The following is a 26,800-nucleotide window of genomic DNA, read 5'->3' as shown; positions in this document are numbered from 1 at the left end:
GCGTACAGCGATTTCAGCCGCGGATGACTCCAGAGTCAAACAAACAGTAAGTGCAACACAAGCTAATTGTCAGAGATGGACCATAAAAAGGGATAGGCTGTCAATTCAGACATTGCTAAATACATAAAATTTACTGAACTAGTCTCGAAAGGGGGCAGTGCAGTGGCGCAGTAGGTAGTGCTGTCACCTCACAGCAAGAAAGTTGCTGGTTTGAGCCTCATCTGGGTCAGTTGGTGTTTCTGTGTGGAGTTTGCATGTTCGTGTGGGTTTCCTTCTGGTTTCCTTCACAAGGCCAAACACATGCTATAGGTGAATTGGGTAGGCCAATTGGGAATTGGGTAACCCTGTAATGGGTTGCAGCTTTGAGGGTATCCACTGTGTAAAACATATGCTGGATAAGTTGGCGATTCCCAGATTAATAAAGGGACTAAAAAGAAAATGAATGGTATAATTGCATATATAAATGGGTTGTTTTTGTTCCAGTCAGAAACATTAAATGTTTAAATATCTCTTAAATAGGTACTGCTTACATAATTTTACCATCTATACACCAATATAGGTAGTGAATGTGCGTGTCCTTGTGTGGGGCTGTGTCGGTGTGGTAATGTGGGCTGGTGTGGCTACAATGCCAGGGCTGATTTTTAGTCCCAGTCCGCTCCTGGTTACTCCCCAACACTGTAAAAGCATGAATAAGCTTTTCCGCATCAGTCATTGATAGCTTATGTCGAAGTTTGACAACATTTTAAAGATGAAAAAATGGAATTTTACAGATGCTTGAAATCTGGCCTTCAAACTAGAGATTGCTATCAAAAATCACCACCTAATTTTTGACTGAAGATGAGGACTGAACTAAGAATCCATCAAGGGTTAAACAGTGTTCTAGGTTTTTTTGTGATTCAAGAGATCTTAGTTTTCTATGATAATATTTTACGGTAATATGAATTGCTGCAAAAAAATTGAACAGGAAATATTGCCTGACCACAGAGAGCTGTGGTGTAAGAATGAACTTCTTTTGACTTTGGTAAATGACTAAGTTGGTGATCTCCAAAACGGCAAGAGGTTCCGAAACAGAACAACAAAAACGCTACTTGTGAATTGAGCTCAAAATGAATGTTCCTGTAAAACTCCTGGGCTTCGTTGTTTGGTTGTTGTGCTTGAATTGTGGCCAGTGTAAAGGCAAGTATAACTTTAAGTCCAGTTAATTAAAATTCTATTGATTTGAATATAATTGTTATATTTTGCACTTAAATACTTACAATCCTTCAATGTTATATTGTGTACTATATATGCACTTTTCAAAATATTTTGTGTGTGCAGGCATATGACAGTTAAATCTGTGTACAGTGTAATGTTTATTTGTGCCCTCTAGATTGTCTTCGAACTGACATTAACTATGAAAATGTAGAACCAGTTTCAGAATGGTCATATCCTGATGGAAAAACAGTAAGAGTGACCTGCCAGATAGGGTATACTGGCATGTACAGATTAAGGTGTGTAAACGGAAAGTGGAGTAAAACCATTGCGCGACCATGTACAAGTAAGACAAAAAATTAATGTAATCAAATCATTTTTGGTGGCTTATAGAATGAATGACAATATGTAAACTCATTTGATTTTAATAGAGAAAAGGTGCGTTCATCCAGGAGAAGCAGCAAACGCTGATTTTAAACTTTTAGATGGGACAGAGTTTGTATTTGAATCAACGGTGGTGTATACTTGCAAGAAAGGGTATTATGGTCTTATGCCTTTATTTCTATTATATAACAACACTGTCATCCTCAGTTTAACATTTCTTTGAAACTTCTAAAGTGTTAAAACATGTTGACAGGTATAAAATGAAAAGCAGAATCAATCACCGTACCTGCAGATCTCAAGGATGGGACAATGCCATCCCTGTGTGTGAAGGTATGCTTTTTTTCTCACTATTTTCTTTTGATTTTCTCAGTCATACAATTATGTTAGTCTCATAAACTACTAAAGAGAATTTACAGAATTATTTTAGATTTTTTACAAATTTTTAAATCTTGTCTAGCGGTGAAATGTCCAGCCATTCATTCAGACAGAGATGTGATTGCATCGGGCAACACAAAGGAGGGGAAATATGGTGAAGTTATTCAGTTTGAGAGTGAATCTCCTGACAATAAGATAGATAGTAGAGATGAAGTAGAGACATTCAAAGACACGTGGCTGGAGTGCTCCGTGTTCAAAGTGCATAGGTTCATTCACTTTTGCTTTATTTGATTAAGCATTTGTGCTTTATTCAATACAACTTACATTTTGTTGTTCCTGTATTTTTTCTTTGAACCCAGAGGTGACATGCACAGCACCTCACATACCAAATGGAGAAGTTGACACATGTGGTTATATTGCTGAAAACTAAATATTAGTTTGACTTTAGTCTGACTTTTATCTTTATAGCAGAGCTTGATGAATGCAGTCAGCACATCAATATTTGATTAAGTTGACAAAATGTAATAATATCTTATTTTTTAACATTTCTGGCTGTTTATATAGCAATCAAACAAACGCAATAGCTCTTAAAACATTTAAAATGTTTCTGAAATACTTATTTTGTGTCAACAAATTGAACAGTTTTAACAGTTTAATTGAATTTTTTATTTATTTTTTTGTCATTTCTATATAGTGTCGTACTCCTTTACAGCTGTAACTTGTGAGCTAACATCAAACTATGAGATGAAAAGGGTCGTCCCAGAGGGAAAAACTGTTTTCAGAGCTGGAGAAAGATTGATAATCACCTGCACTGAAAAAACCTGGTTTAGATCAAAAGAAACCAGCAGAACATTTACATGTCAAGATGATGGGACGTGGGACTCTAATCCTGTTTGTGAAGGTAAGATTATTCAGAAACACTTCTGGATTTGGTTATGACATTACTGGATGCTATTAAAAGATCTCAAATCCTGTTTCAGTGATTACATGTGAACCTCCACATAACCAGCATTTGTCCACCAACTTTTGGAGGACTTGGAAACTGGACGAATCAAAAAATTACGAGTGTGATTCTGGTTATTATAAAAAGGCAGAAGAGGCCACATGCACACAAGATGGATTAATACCAAAACCCCTGTGTGTTGGTATGTCCTGCTGTTAAACCTCACAATTTGTGCAAATGAGTCCTCAAATTTGATTTAATAGGATTTGTTTTACAGAAATCGTCTGTGCAGCTCCTGATCTGCCAAATGTAAAAATCACAAGAGGTCAGAGATCAAAGTACAAACTCAATTCAGCAATACAATATAAATGTCACCCTGGATTTGAACCACAGGGCACTGTACAAATCACCTGTAAATCCCCAGGTCAATGGTCAGGCATACAGCAATGCACTGGTATGTTGTAGTGTTTTCAACGTTTTTGTTTCTCATTTGCAGAGATACATTCAAATTAGTACTGTTTTACAGGAATGTGTGGAAGACTTGGGGCTCTATTTTTACGTTCCATGCGCAGAGCGCAAAACACAAGGTGCAAACGCTTTCAGAGCGTGTCAGAACGCATTTTTTCTAATTTACGGACGGGAAAACCTGCTTTGCGCCAGGGGGCATGGGCTAAAAGGTTTAAGTTTGTTTTCTTAATGAGTTATAGGTGTGTTTTGAGAATAACCCAATTAGAGTCTCATCTCCCATTCCCTTTAAGACCCAGCTGCGTCGCGCCAAGAGCGCATTCGCTATTTACAGGACGCAAAGTAAGTCTAAGTGGAAAAAATGAGCATTTCACAAGCAAACAGTTAACAGTTGACAGTTTTTTTAACAGAAAACTGTTAAACAGAGCATCTACGGCGTGAGAATGAGAGATAAATGATCTACTTTCACTTTCACTCCTGGATAGGGAAACCTTTACGCACAGATATCAATTAGCCTATGAATAATTAATTTTGTTTGTTAAGCGCAAAGATTTGTTTCAAAACTATTTCTAAATTCAGTTCTAATTTCTAGCAAACAAATAAATTAACAATAATGAGTGTGGTCAAAATACTGAGTTATTTCCAAATACACCTGCCATGCCCCATATGGTCTAAAACCTGACAGGTGGGCAAATCTAAGCTTGTTTTTAATAAAAACAAATATAAATATGGATATATTAAATAATACTGCTAATAATAATAACATTATACAAAAGCAAATTGTTATGAATGAACTGAAAAAGCCTCCCGAGATGAAGAAGACATAAAAGCAGTGATTTTTCATATTTATGTAGGCTAGAAAATAATATGTTTTGTAATATTTTAATCCTTTATATTTATATCTTATATCTATTCTTATTATATCCTATATATATCCTTATTATTTAAATTTTTCATATGTAAAGATATTTGCCTATTGCTCTCTTGTGCATATTAAGCAGTGCGTAAGCGAGGCGCAACTCTGCGCTGGAGTTTAGACCGGGTTAGTTTTAAAAATCTATTATAGTTTCTCAAAATAGCAACGCGCCAGCGGTCTGCCTCAGAACGCCTTCCTTTTTAGACCAGAATGCCCATGAGCGCACATATGAGCGCTAATGCATTTGCTATTTAAACAGCGTAGCGCAACGCCTCAAAATGACTCTTGCGGCAAGCTGAAACTACCAAAAGACTATTGCGCTGCGTCTTGCACCACACTGTGCCGGGTGTATGATAGGGCCCCTAATATTCCAAACGCAAAAATTATATGAGTTCTAATACAAAGTTACAGCACTTATTCAACAATACGATTTAAATGTAATCCGGGATTTGAACCTGAAGAAACTGTTCAAATCACTTGTGAGCCCCAAGCTCAATGGACAGGTTTACAGCAGTGCACTGGTTTGTAAGATTGCTGCCATTAATTCCACTGAATAACTTCTTCATTATTCAAACAAATAATTGTAGATTGCTTAAAACATTTTAAATAAGAGATCTGAAGTGTCTTGAAACTGTTTTATTGCAGCAAAGCAAGAAGAGTGCCCTGATGTACATGTGAAAAATGGGTTTAGTCAACCCCTTAACAAAACAGTAATAATTTACTCCTGCAACAAGGGTTACAAACCATTCACTGGAGAATGGTGGAGTTTAGTGACGTGTGTTAAAGGCTCTTGGTCTGAAGTTCCTCTGTGCATCCGTGAGTTTAATTATTCTCAGTCTCAGTTGTGAAATAGCTGATAATGTACTCAAAAGTGTTTTCTGTCATCTGTCTTTACAGGGAAGGAAGAATGTGGTGCTTTGCCCAGTGTTCAGAATGGAAAACTAAAACTTAAAGATCAAGAAAACGCTGAAGTTGATTGTGATCCAGGATTCATATCAAGTACACCTTCTATAAAATGCAACAATAGTACATGGGAAACACCAACCTGTAGCGGTGAGCTTCTTAAACTGTTATTACATGTTTGTGAGGAACGAAATCAATATACAGTGAGCAGAACAACAGCATTTATGTACAAGCTTAAGCTCAGTCTTTTTTGGAGTTTGTGAAATTTTACACACTTATTTACATACAAAACTTCTGAATAATTTTCTGTCCAGTTGTCTCTCTTAAATTTTTTCTTAGACTGTTGTTAGACATATTTAGCAAGTAGTTATTACATTACAAACATTTATAGCATACATTTGTACAATTTGTTCTTATTAATATTTAATGTTTAGTTCTTAGTAATATTAACCTCAGCTTTTTTGGTCTAGTTGTGAGTTCGCATTTTCGTTTTTCAGAGGGTGTGAGATGTGGCATTCCTCCATATGTGGATAATTCAGTCATTATATCTAAACCTGAAGTTGTTTATATACATGGATCAAGTGTTAAATACACATGCCGAAGCCCGTTTGTAATAATTGGGAAAAGTACAGTTGTCTGCAGCAATGGAAAATGGGAAGAAACACCAACATGTGAAGGTGAGATTCTGTTTAATGGTTCATTCAGAACTTTGTTCTAGACAAAGCAAACATATTAGAAATACCCTGATAACTGAAGTCACAGCTTATCTCTAAATATTCCGTCACTTTAGATTTATAAGATTCTTTCTGACATTTTTGTCAAAATTGAGTTATTGATATATTCCTATTAAATTACCACTTATTTACATTATTGAATGTTTTTTATAAGTTGTTTACATTTTAAGACTTTTTATCTAAAAAACGCTCAGGTTACAGAAGTAACCCTTCGTTCCCCAAGGAAGGGAACTGAAATGCTATGGGTGGATTTGATTGTAGAAAAACCACATATGGAAGGATTCGGTTCAGAAGCCGCTTGTCTGAAAGAGTATTGAACGGGCCAATGAAAGTCAGTGAATTGGCAGCGTAAGCTTGCGCAGGTGTGCTTCATTGCTAATTTTCCTAGCATATAAGCACACGTGGAGCGAGCAAACGCCATACTTTTAAGCTGAAGAGACTTGCTAAGGGAGCTAAGGGATAGTCATTGTGGCAATGAAGGGTTACTTCTGTAACCTGAGCGTTCCCCTTTGGGTGAAGAACTCCAATGCTAAAGGTGGATTTGATTGTAGAAAATCCACGTATGGGAGAACTATGGAAAACGCCATAATGACTGCACCTTACCAACGCCTCCAATGAGAGGATAGTCAAGCAAGCATGACGCACCCACATCATGGGAGAAGCGGTCCTCCAACGTGTCCCTGGCCCTAACTTATCCCACTTCAAGGGAAGTTTTACGGATTAGGTATATTTTTTGGGAGTCGCTAGCATCTAGATAATTCTAGGAAATACGACAGTACGTTGGGAAGCGTGCAATCCTGGTAGGGAGGACGCTGCGGAGACCATCCGCACCCAATGGGGGAGACAAAATGGCAATTACATATGGACTAGCCCTAAGAAGGGGGAGTGCGCATAAGAAGGTGGTTAGCGGATAGGGAAGGCACGGGTCCACCCAAGAGGGGGGACTGAACCGCAGCGGAAGGCATATGGGATCGCCTAGTGGGGATCGCACATAGCAGGCACCTATACCAGCAGGTCAGCACATAGCAGGTCTGACCAGTGGGCAGACCTACAACGTAGTGGGCCAGCAAGTGAATCCTCCGCTGAGTCAGTGCCGGGGGCCTCGGAGGAATCTGCAGGGCTCACCTGACAGGGAACTTACTGACAGACAAGGAGGTACACATCTCTCCGTGTTAGGGAAAAATGGCACCGCAAGCGTGTCACAACACCCCACCGAGTTTTTCCTCAATCACCAAGGGTTACCTATTACCCTTGAGGAAACCAGCTCCACTCGCAGATTGTAAAACCTAGCAAATGTGTTGGGTGTCGCCCAGCCCGCAGCTCTACAGATGTCTGTTAGAGAGGCGCCGCGTGTACGCGCCCAAGAGGATGCAATGCTCCGAGTGGAGTGCGCACGCACTTCTGGGGGACACGGCTCGCCTCTGCTCAAATAAGCACATGAAATGGCCTAGACAATCCAGTGGGATAATCTTTGTTTGGATACGGCACTTCCCTGCTGCCGACCACCATAACAGACAAAGAGCTGCTCAGATGATCTAAAGTACTGAGTACGGTCCACATAGATGCGAACAGGACAAAGTAAGGAAAGGGCTGGGTCTGCCTCCTCCGGGGGCAGCGCTTTCAGAGTTACTACCTGGTCTCTAAAGGGAGTGGTAGGAACCTTGGGCACATAACCCGGGCGGGGTCTCAGGATAACGTGAGAATAATCCGGCCCAAATTCCAGGCACGAGTCACTGACCGAAAATGCCTCCAGGTCCCCGACCCTCTTAATGGAGGCCAACGTGACCAGCAGAGCTGTCTTCAGGGAAAGAAATCTTAAGGATACTGATTCAAGTGGCTCAAAGGGATCAATCGCAGGCTCGTGAGAACGAGGGCGAGATCCCGAGAGGGCATGAGAAGGGGGGCGAGTTGGCTTAATTTGCCTAGCACCTCTGAAGAACCGGATGATGAGGTTGTGCTTTCCCACGGTGCTGCCAGCTACCGCATCATGATGAGCAGAGATGGCAGGCACGTAAACCTTGAGAGTGGAGGGCGACAGCCTGCTCTCTAGCTTCTCTTGAAGGAAAGAGAGCACAACACTGATCTGGCAGGTTCGGGGGTCTTTTCTGCAAGAGACACACCATTCAGTGAACAGACTCCACTTCAGGGCGTAGGCGCGCCTCATGGAGGGGGCTCTAGCCTAAGTGATAGTATCAACCACCGCAGACGGTAGGTTACCTTAGGGTGCTTTCACACCTACACTTTTGTTTCGGAACGTATCTCGTTTGCCCAGTTAGCGCGGTTCGTTTGGCATATGTGAACAGGGCAATCGCACTCTGTTCCGCGCCAAAGTAATCGCTCCGAGATCGCTTGAATGAGGTGGTCTCGGCTCGATTGAAACGAACCCTGGAGCGGTTCGATTGTAGTGAGAAAGCGATCCGATCCGAGCGCGGTTGTATCACTGTGTTTTATGGATATGTAATAGGCATATACGGCTATATGGAGAGAGAACTATGAGTATGGCGGGAAGTTTCGCGAGTCTCCGGATGCCCGCAAACGAGTGATGATCTCCCGGTAATCTCGCGTCTCCCTCCAGGTCCTCAAATAGGCATTGTCGCGCACCCTTCTCACCCCTCCCCACCACGTCTCTCCTCAGACACGTCACGCGCGCGCACCCTGTCAATCACCACCAAACCACCACCTCTCCTGACAGCTGAGCGGGACGCTGCAAAATATACCCTGACACTCTGACCAATGTAAGGAGAGTTTACTCGCACGTGACTTGTTTTAGCTCTTTTGGTCCGATTAGAAACTTTGCAGTGTGAAAGCGAACCGCTCCAAGAGCAAAGAGCAACAGTGTAACAATTTTAATCTCTGTTTCGGAACAACTGAATGGATTTACAGGTGTGAAAGCACCCTTAGTCTTCCTCGCGTCTAGGGACCACACGTGGAGGTTCCAGAGATCGGGGCGAGGGTGCCAGATGGTGCCCTGTCCCTGAGAGAGTAGGTCCTCTTTCAAAGGGATCCACCAGGGGAGGGCTGTTGCGAGGAGGAAGAGCTCTGATATCCAGTTGGGCCAGAGGGGTGCAACTAGCAAGACCTGCTCCTCGTCCTCCCTGACCTTGCACAGTAACTGCTCGAGCAGGCTCACTGGGGGAAACGCATACTTGCGTATGCCCCTAGGCCAGCTGTGGGCCAGTGCATCCGTGTCGAGAGAGCCCTCGGTCAGGGAAAAGAACTGGCAATGTTCCCAGACTGGCAGGGTTCGTGCTGTCAAATCCGGGGAAGGGGAAAAGTGTTCTTTCATTGAAATTTTGGTGGCACTGAAAAGTACCATTGGAATATGGGCCCCGACCTCCAGCAGGGAAAGAGCAAGTTTCCTCCTCTCTGGATGAATGGAAACATAAAAATACGCGTCCTTCAGGTCTATGGCTGCAAACCAATCCCGAGGATGAGCGCATCGGAGCGCAACCATTTTAAACGGCAGCTTGTGTAGAGAGCGGTTCAAAACGCGCAGATCTAGGATTGGCCGTGACCCACCGCTCTTTTTGGGTACGATGAAGTACGGGCTGTAAAACCTGCTCTCCATCTTGGCTGGAGGGACCAGCTCGATTGCACCCTTCGACAGGAGGGTAGCAATCTCCTCTCGCAAGACAGGGGCGGACAGGGGGCAGAGCCCTCGCTAATGGAGTCATTGCTACAACCGCTGACGTACCAGTGGTGGGGCAGCACGGAGCGGATGTGCTGATCCAGGAAGCGCGAGGCTCCCGTGAAAGAGCTGGAGAAGAGCGATTCGCTCTGGCTCCGCACCCTGACTCCAGAGAGGGGGCTCGAGGGCTGGGGGAAAGGACACTGTCCCCCCAGCGCTTGTGAGTCACTGGCGGAGCATGTAGACCCTGCGAGCTGGGAAGCAGCACGTCCCAGACTGGCAGGGTTCGTGCTGTCACATCTGGGGAAGGGGAAAAGTGCTCTTTCATTGAAATTTTGGTGGCACTGAAAAGTAGCGTTGGAATATGGGCCCCAACCTCCAGCGAGGAAAGAGCAAGTTTCCTCCTCTCCGGATGGCCTGTTTCAGGGATGCTTCGAGGTCCGTTTACCGGACTTAACGGCGCCCTGGGCAGCAGATGTGGATGGTATGGCGGGCGGAGTGGGCTTACGGTCGATGGTAGGTGGCCATCGCGTGCAAGGCAGAAACAGCCTGGACCGCAGCCTTGTAAGCTCTAGCTCGGAGGGAGGCAGATAACTTACAGGCTTGGGACAGGAGACGGGGCAGACCCCGCCAAGAAGAGGTGCCATGCGGACAAAGATTGACCGCAATCGCGTGCTCGATCTAAGGAATCGACACATACCCCTTGGCTGCCCCACCGTCAAAAGTGGTGAGGGCGGAGTGACGCAGCACAGGCAGAGAAAAGTGCCCTCCAAGACTGCGTGAGCCTACCGTGCACCTCCGGGAAGAAGGGGACGAGAGGCTTCGATGGCTTTGCCCTCTGGTCCTCTACGTAGCACCCATCTAGTCGGTTCGGGAAAGCAGCCCGGGAAAGCACGTCTAACATGTCCATTTCAGGATCCGTTTTGACAGCGCTTACCTGCCAGAGGGGGGCGAGCGGGCCTAGATTCCAGTAGGACAATAAAAGCCCACCCTCCGATGCAGCAGTGGACGTCTGGTCCCCGGTGTCATCGAACATAAGGGCTACCATCTGTTTAGACGGACTGCTTCCTCCGCTCGAAGCTTGGATGGAGCGCTTGGAGGAGCGGGAGGTCCGCGGGCCCGGAGACGATGGATTATCTCCCACTGGAATCCTCAGATCTGCACGAGTGCCCGCTGCAGTGCAGGGGACAGCTGGGGTGGATTGCCTTTTTGCAAAAGGCTAGCCGCAATCTTAACTGCGCAACAGTTATGGCATTGCAATGAAAAGATGAACTGCCCGCGAGCAGCGCATTAACATGTTGGACCCCCAGGCATGCAACGCAGTGCCCGTGCCCATCATCCAGGGACAGGAAACCACCGCATCCAGAAATGCACGGTCGGAGCGCCATTCTGAAAAGGACGTGCTGCACGACTGTGTTGCTATTTTTGTGAGTTGCAACTTTATACGCACCACTCTGGAGGACCGGACCCAAAGAATATAGCTCCAAAACGCTCTGCCGTCACAGCCCGTTCCTAATTCCCGTGGCTAGTGAATGCGCCAAGCCCCCCCAAAGGAAGTTGATGCTCCCGTCACAGGTCGCCGTTAAGTCTGATAAAGAGCTGAGCTCTGCTAATAAAGCACCTTTCTCTTACGTTTGGTTTTGAAACACTATTGGTTGGGTTTAAGATAGGATTTAGGTCAGTGGTTCACTGGTCTGTATAACAAACCCACCTTCTCTGGACATATAGATGCACTTGTATCTGAAAACATATCCTAAGTAATTTATTTTAGATAAGCAAAAATGTAGACAGTGCCTTCTAGTGGATTTGTCATCTGAAACATGCAACAAAACATACCAAGAGCAACATATTTTACATGCTAAACTAAATACAGGTATTGCTATTGAAAACATCAAAGATGATACTAAAATATTACTAAATATAATGGACGAATATAAATTCATCTAGCTAAATAGTATATATAATTCCATTCAGTTTCTCTCCACATATTTTTTCCCTAGGATAAGTTGTGCATATTTTTATTATAGATAACACAAAATGTATATATAACTATTTATGCATTTTTAATTGTGTCTTAACTTCATCCATTAGCAAGGTGTCTCAGGCCACTTGAGAATTATATGTCACTGGCAAATGATAAAGACACATACCAGGATAAAGAAATTCTGAACTACCAATGCTTGAAGCCGTATGATAAAATTCCAGAAGGAGAGTGGATCTGTGAAAACGGAAAATGGACTGGAGACTTTGTCTGCACAAGTGAGTCACTTAAAATGTTTTGGACATAAACTCTATGAATGTACTCACACAGCCAGAGGTCAAAAGAGTACCAACAATTTGTACAAAAGGTTTGATAATTTGTGCAGCCAAATGTTTTAATTCAGTCATAATTCAAATATTAACACAAAGCAGTGAAGGGGCAACACTCTAAAACGCCAAAATATGAATTAAGCTTGTGGTCTTCAAGGTCAAACACGACCGCCATAGGAAACTAATGGGAAATAATCAAAATATGAACATTAAGAGAATATTTTGTTTGCACAATCAACAAATCTACCATGGTGCTGAAAAAAGTGCACAGGAGTGAAGGGATAACACAGTGTGAAATACACACACATATACAGCGTATGGAATCTTGTGGCGATTCAAAAAGTGGTTGAAGATCATGACTGTAACACATTAACACATAAATCAGATGCTTGTTTTTCGTATGTTGCAGTAGTATTATTTGCAGTCATGTTGCTGCTGTAGCTGGTAAATTCAAAGAAAACCCTCAAACCTCTTCGGGCCCTATTATACACTCGGCACAATAAGGCACAAAAAAACATGTTTGGCGCGATTTGTTTCTATTTTCAGAACAGCACAACCCTAATTTTTTTATGTTTTGCGCCACGTAATTTAAATAGCAAATCTATTTGCATCACTAAGTAGATTCATGGGTGTGCTGGTCTATAAAGGAGGTGTGCTAAAGCGTATTGCTGGTGCAATGCAATTCTGTGAAACGGAAGTGATGTTTTATAAACAAATTTCGGGAGGAGCACAATCAGTCTTTGACGAGGCTAATTCATCACACACACAATAATTCTATTATCCAATCAGATCAAGAGCAAATCTCTATAAATAGTCAAACAAGTCATACCTCCGTTTTCTCTTGACTTCAGAGTCCCTCCACCACCCCAAATCCACACTATTAAACCTGATACCTATTTAAATCTGAGGGGGGAGCGTTCAGTAGCCAGGCTAGACACTGCACTCGGACCCTATCTCTCTTTATCCTGATAAGGGGAATAACACAAGTTAGGGTGTCTTCCCGAGCTCAAGAGCCCTCTCCCCGGACAGCACGACAAATACGCATATTCTATTCAGTCAAATATCTGTCAGTGTGAACTTGTGAAACAGATTGCATCACTGTGGACTCATGGGTGTGCCAGCCAATAAAGGAGGTGTGCTAAAGCGTATTGTTGGCGCATTGCAATTCTGAGAAACTGAAATAGACTGCACCTTTGACCAATAAAAGCTGGTCTAAAGTCTAGCACAGATTGTGTTAGTTATGTGCCTATGCAGGTTCAAATGCTTAGTACACACAGGGTGTACAGCAATACACAAATATCTTTTCATATGAAAAAAATAAAGGATTAAAATGTTACAAAAATTATTCTTACTACATACATATAAAAACACTACCTCCATGCCTTCTTCATGTTGAGGGACTTTTTTCAGTTTATTCATGACAATTTGCATTTGTATAATGTTATAATACTTAGTAGTATTATTTATTATATGCATATTTATATTTGATTGAATAAAAACAGGTTTAGATTTCATCTGTCGGGTATTGGAGATGTATGCAATTTCATTATTGTTCATTTATTTGTTTGCTGGAAATTAGAACTAAATTTAGAAATAGTTTCGAAACAAATCTTTGTGTTTAACAAAGGAAATTTCCGTTTCCTTATCTACGGAAGTAAAGGAGTAAAGTGGAAAAGGAAAGTAAAGAGGCTGAATGGAGGAGGCTCGTTCTTTATCCTCAATCTGATGGGCTATATAGCCTTTCACCTTACCCCTACAATTCCAAACTAAAAAAGAATTGGGAACCCCTGTCCCTTCACGAAAACGTACGAAACAATAGGGGGAAGAGGAAGTGCTAAGGGCCTAAGGGGTAAAATTAAGATTGGGCCTAACAATGATGAGCATGGTCGGCAGCAGGGATATTGTTCATTGTCACATTAAGAGCTGCATGGTTCAAATATATTACTACAAGTGCATTTTCATTCTGTTTATTTATTACACAACACAGACATCCCAAGTCTCCCCGAAATTCCGGGAGTCTCCCGCAAATGCATAGAGACTCCCAGATGCCAGCAAACAAATGATAATCTCCCAGAAATCGCGCGTCTCCCGCCTGGTCCTTAAATACTGTAGTCTCCACCGCATCCCTCCCAGCTCTTCAGATACGTCGGCCGCAACTCAACCCCACCGTTCTTCAGCATGCAACTCACCCCCACGCTCTTGAGGTACATCGCGCACAGACGCCCCAACCGCTCATCAGATACGTCCATCCACCGCTTTTCAGATAAGTTGTGCGCACACGCCCTAACCTTTCATCAGATACCCACCCCCCACCCCCCACCCCCCAGCCACAGCTCTTCAGATAGGTCGCGCGCGCACACTCCATCTCAGAGATTAAGTGCATGCACAGAACAGTATGAGTTCCGTTTCATGATTTAAAAACAATGAATGAAGCACATTCTATGCTGCAAGTCACATAGCATGATTTCACTGATTGATGTTAAATTAAGCTTTGATGAGGAATAAATGTGGATTTCTGTTGTATGACATATATTCATTGTTTTATCTCAATTAATGAATTTTTCATAATCACTGGAGACCAAAATCGAAGTCGGCATTGAATTTGGATTAATTGCCCCTGAACAGAAAGATCTGGCTATTCATATTAACGCCAATATTCTGTGCCCATGTTTCTTTCTTTCTATTCCTTTTCATGTTGCCATTTTATCTGACAGGCATCGTAGTTTAGTAACATTGCGATTTACATGAAAAATAATGAAAATGTGCTCTTATGGGTCTCAACGTAGACAGCAGGTACACAAAAAAGCTGGGCAATATACTATTTAATCCTTTCCTGAAAGCTACAGAAGTGTATGAAATTGATATATTGTGTAGATGGATCATTATCAAATGTTAACCAATGTATAGTGGCTAAAGGAACTACTCAAAACAATTGTTGTTCTGTTATCAAAGTTTGCACACAGTAAAATTAGTTTAAATGTGACTTGTGTTGTAGCAAAATAGCCAGTGAACTACCAGAAAACTTGAAGATGACAGGTGAGCTGGGCTAATATAAATGCAAAGCCTAGAGACCCAGACAAACAATGAACTAATCTTCATAGAATTTCATAGATGCAATAAAGTTGTATCTTGTTGGAGATGACACAGTTTGCATACATTCATGAATTATGTGTTAGAGAATCAATATGTAACATTTGAATAATATTAAACTTCCCATGACTATACTTGAAGGCTATAGCGTCAATCTTTTTTGTTTTGTTTTTATTTCGAGTTACACTCACATCCTGAATATTTCCCTCATATGCATATTGCAGACCTTCAAGTCTGCTTTTGTCTGAAAATAGGCATTAGGCAACGTAATTTTTCCAGAAATTATTTACTATTTCCCCGAGGAGTGCACAAGTTTATAGGGGAGCACCACGGCTAATACGGAGAGCTTGTTGGACAGTAAGAAGTAGGGCAGGTTTTGCGAAGGGTCACACAATTCAGATACGAGGGCTTTTTAGTGGTCTGTTTATGCTCTGATATCTTTATTTTTGCAACTGAAATAAATGCTAAAACAAACTGAAATATTAGCTGGGTATAACAAATGGGTGAAGTATGTGAAAAAACACAATTTTCAAATGTTTTAATAGCATAAAGAATACATGTACACTAAATAGTCACAAAAATAAAGTGGGCTCTAATAAACATAAAATGGATTAATATGTTTCTGTTGTAAATTGTTTAGGTGACATCTGCCCACCTCCTCCTTATATTGAAAATGGAAGTCATTTTAGTAGGAAGATAGATGATAAAATGCCTACTGAGGTATACTATGAATGCCAGGCTTACTATGTGCTGAGTGAGAGAAAGCAATATTACAGGTGTGAAAACGGGAGATGGAGAACCCCTCCGAAATGTCTGAGTGAGTCGTTCTTTTCCATATGATTCTCTTGAAATTCTCAAATCATGAAGTGAAGCTAATGTTTGATCAGTTTTATTTTTTCTCTGTCACAGAGCCTTGTCAAGTTACACAAGATATTCTTGAAGCACACAACATGAGACCCGATCAACAAACAGGCTATATAAAGCATGGTGACTATGTTGACTATTATTGACAGCATAGATTGACTGTTAGGACAGGACACTACAAGAAAGTAACATGTTCTGATGGGAAGTTGGTAATTGAATCATGTGAGTAGATGTGTTTGTGTATTATCAGATGTACAGGAATTAGCTGAGATCATCAGATGTGCCTATGGCTAATCTACAGTCATATTTACCAACCTGATAACATTGAGGCTCATTAAATAGGCCTGTTTTGTTGAGGTTTGATTTGATGACCCTGATGCAGGGTCAGTCATTGACGGTCATTACAGATGGTGAGGGTTTTTTTTTTTTTTTTTTTTATCTTTTTGTTTGTCTCCCTCTAATTTCCTGTCTACTCACACACCTGCTTGTGATTTTTGTTGCGCTGTTGTCATCACTCTCAACTGTTTTCTTCTCTGATCTTCTCTGCTCTCTCGCTCTGTGCTTGATAATTGTTCAAAAGCTTGTCCCAAGCTTCATGTGCAAAGGCAAAAGCATACTCGTCATTGCCTTCTTGTGCATTGGCTCACATAAGTTCTGCCTGCAGTCTGTGTTTGAGTAATCCCATTCTGTAAAAGGCCCTGTGATCTTCTTCTGTTTCTGTTGCTGTTTTTTCCTGGAGGGTTATTTTCTGTTTGGTTCAGTCCTGCAGCGCCCAGAAGAAAGCTGAATGTCCGAGTGCTTTATTTCCCTTTATTAATAAATACTATTTCTGTGATTTATCCCTTGCGTTTGGGTCTCTTTTTGAACACTGACACAGATATTCCTTCAAATCATCCTTCTCAATCCAACATGGATATCATTAAAGGATTGTGACACGGTTCTCTGTGTGGGAAGAAGAAGACAGGGTCGGCGTTGAGGTAAGTGACCAATTTTTATTTGCTTTCAAATGTGGTGATGACAGCTCCCACTGCATATGGTTGTCGCTCGGCTCTCTCTCACGACTGTTCCTCCCGTTCTCCTTAAGACGGGTGTCTCTCCGGCTCAATCACTAGAATAAACAGGTGTTGCTTATTATTTCTGATTGGCCTGCTGATTAGCCGCCGGGCTCTGAGCATGCTCTCCCCCTTTATTGGATGTTCGATCATACTTACCTCTCCACAAGGATCATTACACTTAAGAATTCAAAATTGTCCTGATCCCGGATTCATCCAGGATGTTCATGTCTTTATTTAGTTAAGAATAAAAAAAAACAAAAAGAAATTGGTGAAAACATTCCAGGATTTTTTACAATTACTAAATAGTGAATTTCAGTGGGGGCCAATGGGCTAAAGCAGGAAGGGTCTAAGCAGTCGCTTTGACTCGTTGTATATTAGTCTTTACATTTAATCAAAAGTTCTGTTAATTGAACTTTCACTTCACAATCTAGCCATTCTTTGGTGTGCCGTTATCAACGTTAACATGCTGCATTAACGCGGGACTGTTTATCAGTTGATAAAAAAATATTATATTCTCAAAGTTGGGTTGGGAGCTGCGTCTATTCTACGCAAGCTATAATAACTTTCACCTTGATATTTTAGCGTGGATGTATACCTGACCGGTGAGCCTTCTGACAAAAAAAGTGCCCTTCTGAATCAAATCAGCAGGATGCCCTTCTGGATCTTTCACTTACTTCGAAGACTCTACTGACTACGCTTACATGGTATAACATCTCTGACCTCTGTGTTTCCCCCCGATCGCCACCAGAGGTCATCATCACCGGACTACTTATTCAGTTTCACTACATATCCCAGTATCCTTTCCTTTTGATTACCCTGCCAGCTGAAAGCCGTCCGATTGACTATTTATACTCCTTCTCCGCTACTACTCTTTGCGAAGTCTTGTTTAGCCCCGCATACAATTCTGAGCGTTTTCTCTGTTTACGATCTGATTCTGTGTTTTGACCCCGGACTGTTTTCTCCGTTTCTATGATTGTTGATGCCGCCTGCCTTCTATGACCCTCTGCTCAGTTTAACGGAACATTCTCTCTGCTGTATGCTGCCTGTCTCGACCAATCGCCTGCCCACGGACTCTGAGTTAAGTTTCTCCTTCGCCATCCTTGTTTGTTGTTGTTACCTGATCCTGCCTGTACGACCATTCTATTGTGATTTAATAAAGCTGCAAATGGATCCTCAATCTCCCGACGCTCCTTTACACATGGATATCTATCTAGTTGTTTGCCTTAATAGACAATAATATAATTAAGGTGTTTACGTGAAGTGATTTCATGTAAGAGTTTCCTATAATTTTGGGTGACTTAAACTGCAGTTCAGAAGTTTCACTTTAACTCATGAACATTTTATTCATGCCCCCGTGACATACGTGAAAAGTCCTACATGACGGTGATAGTTGTTTACCTCAATAATGTCACTAATATATGCATACTCCACATGTCTTAGTTCTATTTATTTTTTAGTTCAGTTATGACTTTAGTCGGATTAAAGAATTCAAAAATCGCTGTTTTGAGCTTATGTAGGCCTGCAGTTCAAAATTCATGTTTAACTAAATAAACTGTTAGTAAACACAAGTACATCTTATTGAACATCCTTTATTTTCATTACCAATTATCATAGTAGAACTCATCTTATCATAGTAGTTCTCATGCAGTTTGTGTTGTATTTTGGAAACAGGAACTGAACCCCCTGGTCTAATGCGCTACCTGGCTTGAGAAACCCATATATATATATATATATATATATATATATATATATATATATATATATATATATATATATATATATATATATATATATATATATATATAATAAATGATCATTTATTTAATCAATGAGGGAATTAATAATAATTGACATCCCTGGTTGTCATTGTTACATTTAATCAATTTAATGTGCGATTGTTGAATAAAACACTACTGAACCCAAATTGAATGTTAAATTATCCTTGTATAAAATACGTTTTTGAACTATAACACGAAATTGGTTGCCTGTTTAGTTTACAATGAAAAAAGCAAAATGTTTAATTTGTAAATAAAAGATGTTTAGTTAATAGCTATTTGTTAATAGGTTGTTATAAGTTTTATTAATGTAATTGAAATGTGTGCTTTTGCATTTCTTCAGGTCAGTAATACACTGAGAACAATCCTGAGTGAAACACTAAGGTATGAAATTATGATATATATAATATAATTTTTTTTTTAATGCTAAATTTGAATGGGATAAAAAATTCTGTGATAATTACTATTAGTAAAGCAAGCTTCGTAAGTAAAAGGAGAAAAAATTACAATAACATGCATCATCCTGTTACTCTGCATTTCTTAGTTCCCCTTCGGGGGGAACTTCAGCACTATAAGTGGATTTGATTTGTAAAATCCACGCATTGGGAGGTTCGGTTCAGAAGCTACTCGTCTGAAAGTGTATTGAACGGGCCAATTAAGAATGAATTGGCAGCGCAAGCCTGAATTGGCGCCTGGCGCCAGCAGACGCTATCCTTTTCGCTTCAGAGACTTTCTGATCGAGTCGATGAGGGTTCCTCCTGCTGTGACCAGCGATTCTGAGCGAACGAGAGCATTCTCCCGGTCCAGAGTGTGTACACGCAGTGGCAGACGGTCGAGCTGGGTTTCTCCCTTGCCTGGCGTTCTTTGGGTCCGGTCCTCCAGAGCGGTGCGTATAAAGTTACAAACTTCACAGAAAGAGCAACACAGTCGTGCAGCACGTCCTTATCAGGACGGCGCTCCGACTGTGCGTTTCTGGATGCGGTGGTTTCCTGTCCTCGGATGATGGGCGCGGGCACTGCGTTACATGTCTGGGGGTCCAGCATGTTAATGCGCTGCTCGCGGGCAGTTCATGTCGTCATTGCGATGCCATGACTGTTGCGCAAGATCGCGGTTAGCCTTTGCAAAAGGGCGAACCACCCCAGTTGTCCCCTGCTCTGCAGCGGGCACTCGGGCAGATCTAAGGGTTTCAGCGAGAGATAATCCGTCGCCCACGGGCCCGCGGACCTCCCGCTCCTCTAAGCGCTCCATCCAAGCTTCGGGCGGGGGAAGCGATCCGTCTAACAGATGGTAGCCCTTACGCCCGATGACACCGGAGACCAGATGTCCACCGCGGCATCGGAGGGTGGGCTTTCATTGTCCGATGATGATCCAGACCCGCTCGCCCCCTTCGGGCTGGTGAGCGCTGTCACTACGGATCCTGAAACGGACATGTTAGCCGTGCTTTCCCGGGCTGCTTCGGCCGTGGGTTGGAGATGGTTTATCCCCCAGCTCCGCGGCCGGACCGACTAGAGGGGCGTTCCCTTCTTCCCGGAGGTGCACAGTAGGCTCACGCGGTCTTGTAAAGCACTTTTTTCTGCTCGTGCTGCGTGTTCCTCCACCCTAACCACTCTTGACGGTGAAACAGCCAGGGGGTATGTGGCGATTCCTCAGGTTGAGTGCGCGATGGCGGTAAATCCGCGCGGCGCCTCTTCTTGGCGGGGTCCGCCTCGTCTTCCATCCAAAGCCTGTAAGTTATCTACCTCCCTCGGAGCTAGAGCTTACATAGCTGCGGGCCAGGCTGCTTCCGCCTTGCATGCGATAGCCACCTACCAGCGCTACCAAGCGCAGGCGCTGGCCGAGCTGCACGAGGGTGGGTCCAACCCAGGCTTACGAGCTTCGCACCGCCGCCGACTTAGCTCTTCGGACTACTGAGTCCGCTGCGTGTGCGTTGGGGAGGACGATGTCCACATTAGTGGTCCAGGAGCGCCACCCCTGGCTGATATGCGTAAAGTCGACAAAGTCCGCTTTCTTGACTTCCCCATATCCCCAGCCAGGTTCGGCGACACTGTCTGTGAATTCACCCAGGAATTCAAGGCGGTGAGAGAGCAGTTGGTGGGTGATGTCTTATCGGCGGTCCGTAGCCCGCTCCGCCCGCCGTGCCATTCATACCTGCTCCTCGCCGAAGGCGCCCGCCTACGAGAGCTGCTCCGCCCCCGCACACGCCTCCGGCGAAGCGAGCGCGTCGGGCACCTCGGAAGCAGGCAGCCCCCCTGCCCAGAACGCCGCTAAGTCCGGCAACGGACCGCGAAGCGCCCCTGGGACAGGCCATCTGGAGAAGAGGGAACTTGCTCTTTCCCCGCTGGAGGGCGGGGCCCCATTTCCAACGGCACTTTTTACTGCCATGAAAACATTATGAAAGGGCACTTTTCACTTCCCCAGATGTGACAGCCCGAAATCTGCCAGTCTGGGACACTATGCTTTCTAGCTTGCAGATTCGGTGCGTTTCGCCAGTGGCTCACGAGCGCTGGGAGGACGGTCTCCTTTCTCCCACCCCTCGAGCCTCCCCTCCGGAGCTCGGGTTTGGAGTGAGAGCAAATATCTCACCTCCAGCTTTTCCGTGGGACCCGCGAGCTTCCCGGATCAGCACACCCACTCCGCGCTGCCCCACTGCTGGTACGTCAGCGATTGTAGCGATGAGTCCATTAGCGAGAGCTCTGCCTGCCTGGTTAGCGCGGGCCAGCTCTTCGCGGTGGCTCATACACACAATCAGACTCGGCTATGCGATTCAGTTCGCGAAACGGCCCCCCAAGTCACGGGTGTGTATTCACCAGGGTCAGCCCCCTGTCCGCCCCTGTCTTGCGAGAGGAGATTGCTGTCCTCCTGGCGAAGGATGCAATCGAGCCGCTCCCTCCAGCCGAGATGGAGAGCGGGTTTTACAGCCCACGCTTCATCGTGCCCAAAAAGAGCAGTGGGTCACGGCCAATCCTAGATCTGCGCGTTTTGAACCGCTGCCTGCACAAGCTGCCGTTCAGAATGCTCACGCAGAAGCGCATCCTCCGGTGCGTTCGTCCTCTGGGTTGGTCTGCAGCATTAGACCTGATGGACGCGTATTTCCATGTCTCCACTCTTTCTCGCCACCGACAGTTTCTGCGGTTTGCGTTTGAAGGTCGAGCTTGGCAATACAAAGCCCTCCCCTTCGGGCTCTCTCTGTCTCCGCGGGTCCTCACCAAGCCCGCGGAGGGTGCCTCAGCGCCCCTTCGGCTCGCGGGCATCTGCATACTCAATTTCTTTACGACTGGCTGAATTTTGCCCTCTCTTTTGATTATGCACAGAGTTGATTATGCACAGAGACAAAGTGCTCTGGCACTTCCACCTGTGGGGGTTTCAGGTCAACCGAGAAAAGAGCAAACTCGCCCCCGTGCAGAGGATCTCTTCTCTCGGGCTGGAGCTGGACTTGGTCACCATGGCAGCGCGCCTCTCCGGAGAGCGCGCTCAGCTGATGCTGTACTGTCTGAGAGAGCTCGACAGTAAAATAGTGGTTCCACTGAAACTATTTCAGAGGCTCCTGGGGCATATGGCATCCGCAGCCGCTTCATGCCGCTCGGATTATTCTATATGAGACCACTTCAGCACTGGCTTCACGATCGAGTCCCCAGACGCGCATGGCACGCGCGCGCACACCGAGTCTCTGTTACTGCGCTGTGTCGCCGCGCCCTCAGCCCTTGGAGCGACCCCTCGTTCCTACAGGCCTGGGTGTCTCTAGAACAGGCGTCCAGTCTTGTTGTCGTTTCAGCAGACGCTTCCAACACGGGCTGGGGGGCTGTGCGTTGCGGGCATGCGGCTGCGGACCTGTGGAAAGGTACCCAGTTGCATTGGCATATCGCCTGGAGCTGTTGGCAGTGTTCCTCGCTCTCCACCGTTTTTTTTCCGGTGTTGGAGCGGCAACACGTGCTGGTCAGGACGGACAGTACGGCGGCGGTGGCGTATATCAGCCGTATAGGGGGTATGCGCTCTCGCCGCATGTCTCAGCTCGCCCGCCGTCTGCTCCTCTGGAGTCATCCGCGGCTGAAATCGCTGCACGCCATTCATATTCAGGCAAGCTCAACCGTGCAGCCGATGCGCTCTCACGGCAGCCTTGCGTCCTGGAGAATGGAGACTCCACCCCGAGTCTGTTCAGCTGATATGGGCGCGATTCGGGGAAGCCCAGATCGATCTGTTGCTTCCCCCGAGATCGCTCATTGCCAGTTGTTCTTTCCCTGACCGAGTGCTCTCGGCACGGATGCACTGGCTTACAGCTGGCCTCGGGGCACGCGCAATACGCGTTTCCCCCAGTGAGCCTGCTCGCGCAGTTACTGTGCAAGGTCAGGGAGGACGAGGAACAGGTTGCTGGTTGCGCCCCTCTGGCTCAACCGGACCTGGATGTCAGAGCTCTCCCTCGCGATAGCCCTACCCTGGCAGTCCCTTCGAGAGAGCACCTACTCTCTCAGGGACAGGGCACCACCTGGCACCCTCGCCGATCTTTGGAGATTTTTAGACGCGAGTAAGACTTGGGTAACCTCCGATTGCGGTGGCTAATACCGTCACTCGGGCTAGAGCCCCCTCCCCGAGCGCGCCTATGCCCTGACGTGAAGTCTATTCACTGAATGGTGTGTCTCTCGCTGAGAAGACCCCCGTAATTTGCCAGATCAGCGTTGTGCTTTCTTTACGCCGAGAGAAGTTGGAGAGCAGGCTGTCGCCCTCCACACTCAAGGTTACGTGGCTGCCATCTCCGCTCTCATAACGCGGTGGCTGGCAGCACCGTGGAAACGCATAACCTCATCATCCGGTCCCTCAGGGGCGTTAAGCGAATTAATCCACCCCGCCCCCTCTCATGCCCTCTTAGGATCTCGCCCTCGCTACACAAGCCGCGTCAGATCCCTTCGATCCTCGACTCAGTATATTTCTGTCCCTGAAGACAGCTCTGCTGGTCGCGTTGATATCGATTAGAGGGTCGGGGACCCGGAGGCATTTTTCGGTCAGTGACTCGTGCCTGTAATTGGGCTGGCTTCTCTCACGTCCTGAGACCCCGCCCGCGATATGTGCCCAAGGTTCCTACCACTCCGTTTTAATACGAGGTAGTGAGCCTGCAAGCGCTGCCCTCGGAGGAGGCAGACCCAGCCCTTCTTTATTGTCCAGTTCGCGTTTTGCGTATTATCCGCACCGCACTCAGAGTTTAGATCATCTGAGCAGCTCTTCGTCTGTTATAGCGGTCGGCAGCAGGGAAGTGCCGTACCGAAATAAGTTCCCACTAGATTGTGGATGCCTTTCTTTCACTATCAGAGCCGAGATGAGCCGCGTCCCCCGAGAGCGCGTGCGCACTCCACTCGGAGCTTCGCATCCTCTCGAGCGCGCGCACGCGGCGCCCCTCTAACAGACATCTGTAGAGCTGCGGGCTGGGTGACACCCAACACATTTGCAAGGTTTTACAATCTGCGAGTGGAGCCGGTTTCCTCAAGGGTATTAGGTAACCCTTGGTGATTGAGGAAACAATTCGGTAGGGTGTTGAAACACGCTTGCTGCGCCATTTTCCCTAACACGGAGATACGTGCGCCTTTTTATCTGTCAGTAAAGTTCCCCGTCAGATGAGCCCTGCAGATTCCTCCGTGGCCCCCAGCACTGACTCAGCGGAGGAGTCACTTGCTGGCCCACTACGTTGTAGGTCTGCCCGCTGGTCAGCCCGCGTTTTGGGTAAAGGTGCCTGCTATGCGTGGTCCCCACTAGGCGATCCCATATGCTTATTCAGCCACGGTTAAGTCCCCCCCCCCTGGGCGGACCCGTGTCTTCCCTCCCTGCTAACCACTCTTTTGCTATGCGTACTCCCCCTTTTTAGGGCTAGGTGAGCTTATATACTCAGTTGATTGCTTATGCCGCTCACCTGCGCAGGCTTGCGCTGCCAATTCATTCTTAATTGGCCCGTTCAATACTCTTTCAGACGAGTAGCTTCTGAACCGAACCTCCCAATGCGTGGATTTTACAAATCAAATCCACTTATAGTGCTTCCGTTCCCCTCCTCGGGGAACGAAGGGTTACTTTAGTAACCTCGAACGTTTTCTCTATAAAGATCTGATGAGTCCTCAGATAAATGAAGAAGGACAGACATGCTGCAGCTGGGGGAACACACACACACACACACACATACTTTAATACTCCATACTGTAATCTGCTCCTTCAATCACAGTAATAATAATTAAATAAAATAATTGGTGGTTATTTTTGATAACCATATTATTTAGAAGTGTGGACCTATACACTGGTCTCACAGTTTGGTTCAACTCGATATCTCAGTGCATCATAGTGCTTTGACGATGCTTTCCACACATAATTAGATTTTTTCTTCACAACACAAGATTTTTTTAAATACATAACTGAGTGTGCATGTTTCTTTACTTGGTATCCTGCAAATTGTGACACACTGTGATGCAGCGAGATATATCCAGCTGCAGGCCCGCAGAACCACACACGTTCTAGGCACACACAATCTAGGCAAACCATATAAGGTAACGACGGATGTTAATGCTATTAACGTCTTTTTGAACATCATCATCAATAAATTTTTATATATATAATTAATAAACAGTGTACACAATAAACAATAGTGTTTACTTTACTTTATTTCACAAATATTGTGATCGAGACGGCCGAATGGGGAGCATTGTTTCCGATCGCCATTCAATATAATAGACAGAACAGTTTTTAATCAGTCATAATAGCTGATCAGTCATTATTATCTGACAATAATATGGCAGGTACACGTTTGCTGGCCTTGCTGAACGATCTAATTTGGAAAGGTTTAATTTATATAATGGATTGATTTATGATGAAGGCTGGTGTACAGGTTGGCCCTTCAGGATCAATGCCAAGACTCGTCTGTCAATGGGGTCTTACAGTAGTCACTCTCTTGCTCTCCACTCCTCCATGACCACCACAGCAGCTGCTCAGGATAGAGCCTGGTCCAGGATTATGGAAACCTTGGGAATGATAAAAACAGACTTACATAAGCGCAGATGCCGTTCAAACTATAATGTCTTTTGGGAAGTGTTCCCTGCTCAGGTTACCCTAAATCAGGGAGCACCAAACTTGTTCCTGGAGGTCCGGTGTCCTGCAGATTTTAGCTCCAACCCTAATCAAACACACCTGAACAAGCTTATGAAGGTCTTGCTAGATATACTTAAACACCCAGCCAGGTGTGCTGAGGCAAGTTGGAGCTAAACCCCGCAGGGCACCGGGCCTCCAGGAACGAGATTGGTGACTCCTGCCCTAAATAATGCAGACTAACAATCCTTTAGAGGATTTGAATTTCCAAAAAACAGTTGTGTTTTATGTGTATGCTAATGCTAAGAGATGTGTCTTTAATCTAGATTTAAACTGACAGTGTGTATCTGCTTGCTGAACTTTGCTAGAAAGGCTGTTTCCGAGTTTAGGTGCCAAATATGAGAAAGATCTACCGCCTACAGTGGATTTTGATATTCTGGGAATAAGCATTTGTCCAGAATTAATTGAGCGTTGTGGACATGATGGGCTGTACAACACCAGGAGCTCCCTCAAATACTGAGGAGATAAGCAGTTCAGGGCATTGTAGGTAGTCAATAAAAAAATGTATACAATATTTATAAGGGAGCCAATGAAATGATTAAAGAACTGGATTAATATGATCATAATTCTTTGTTCTAGAAAGCACTCTAGCAGCTGCATTTTGAACTAGCTGAAATTTGTTAATTAGGCCAACAGGGCAACCACCTAGTAACCCATTACAATAATCTAGCTGAGAGGTCATGTAAGCATGAATAAGCTTTTCTGCTTCAGTCATTTATAACTTATGTTGAAGTTTGGCAACATTTTAAGATAAAAATGCAGTTTTACATATGCTTAAAATCTAATCTTCAAATGACTGCAATCAAAAATCACCCCCACATTTGTGACTGAACTAAGAATCCATCAAGGGTTAGACAGTGTTCTAGGTTTTTGTGTCTGATTCAAGAGATCTCAGTTTTCTATGATCTTTCTACAGTAATGTGATATTAATTGCTAAAACAATTTTTTTTTAACATTGACCACAGAGAGCTGTGTAAAAATGAACTTCTTTTGACTTTGGTAAATTATTAACTTGGTGATCTCCAGAACAGCAAGAGGTTTAGAAACAGAACAACAA

The 26,800-nt window shown here is 44.5% G+C and overlaps 1 protein-coding gene and 1 long non-coding RNA gene across 3 annotated transcripts; one reads left to right on the top strand and one right to left on the bottom strand.

Annotated features, from left to right (window-relative positions):
* The first annotated feature begins 1,077 nt into the window (after nt 1-1,077).
* Nucleotides 1,078-16,642, top strand: cfhl2 (complement factor H like 2). Of its 2 annotated transcripts, NM_001007418.1 has the most exon segments (14): nt 1,078-1,176; nt 1,370-1,537; nt 1,623-1,728; nt 1,829-1,905; nt 2,663-2,851; nt 3,420-3,433; nt 4,636-4,795; nt 4,920-5,090; nt 5,172-5,327; nt 5,675-5,854; nt 11,631-11,798; nt 15,580-15,756; nt 15,849-16,217; nt 16,311-16,642. In NM_001007418.1, coding segments are annotated over 13 exon segments (1,821 nt in total). In that variant the 5' UTR covers nt 1,078-1,106; the 3' UTR covers nt 16,034-16,217; nt 16,311-16,642.
* LOC147838500 (uncharacterized) lies at nt 1,941-6,100 on the bottom strand. The gene is made up of 3 exons (XR_015522046.1): nt 4,635-6,100; nt 3,346-3,433; nt 1,941-2,992 (listed from the first exon to the last, which is right to left on the bottom strand). It is a non-coding gene; the product is annotated as an uncharacterized LOC147838500 (long non-coding RNA).
* Nucleotides 16,643-26,800: the final 10,158 nt, after the last annotated feature.

Source organism: Danio rerio, chromosome 22 (genome assembly GCF_052040795.2).
Source record: "Danio rerio strain M-AB ecotype USA chromosome 22, GRCz13ab, whole genome shotgun sequence".
NCBI classification, from domain to species: domain Eukaryota; kingdom Metazoa; phylum Chordata; class Actinopteri; order Cypriniformes; family Danionidae; genus Danio; species Danio rerio.
The sequence above is the reverse complement of the archived record's forward strand: the minus strand, read 5'-3'. Positions and strand labels throughout refer to the sequence as shown.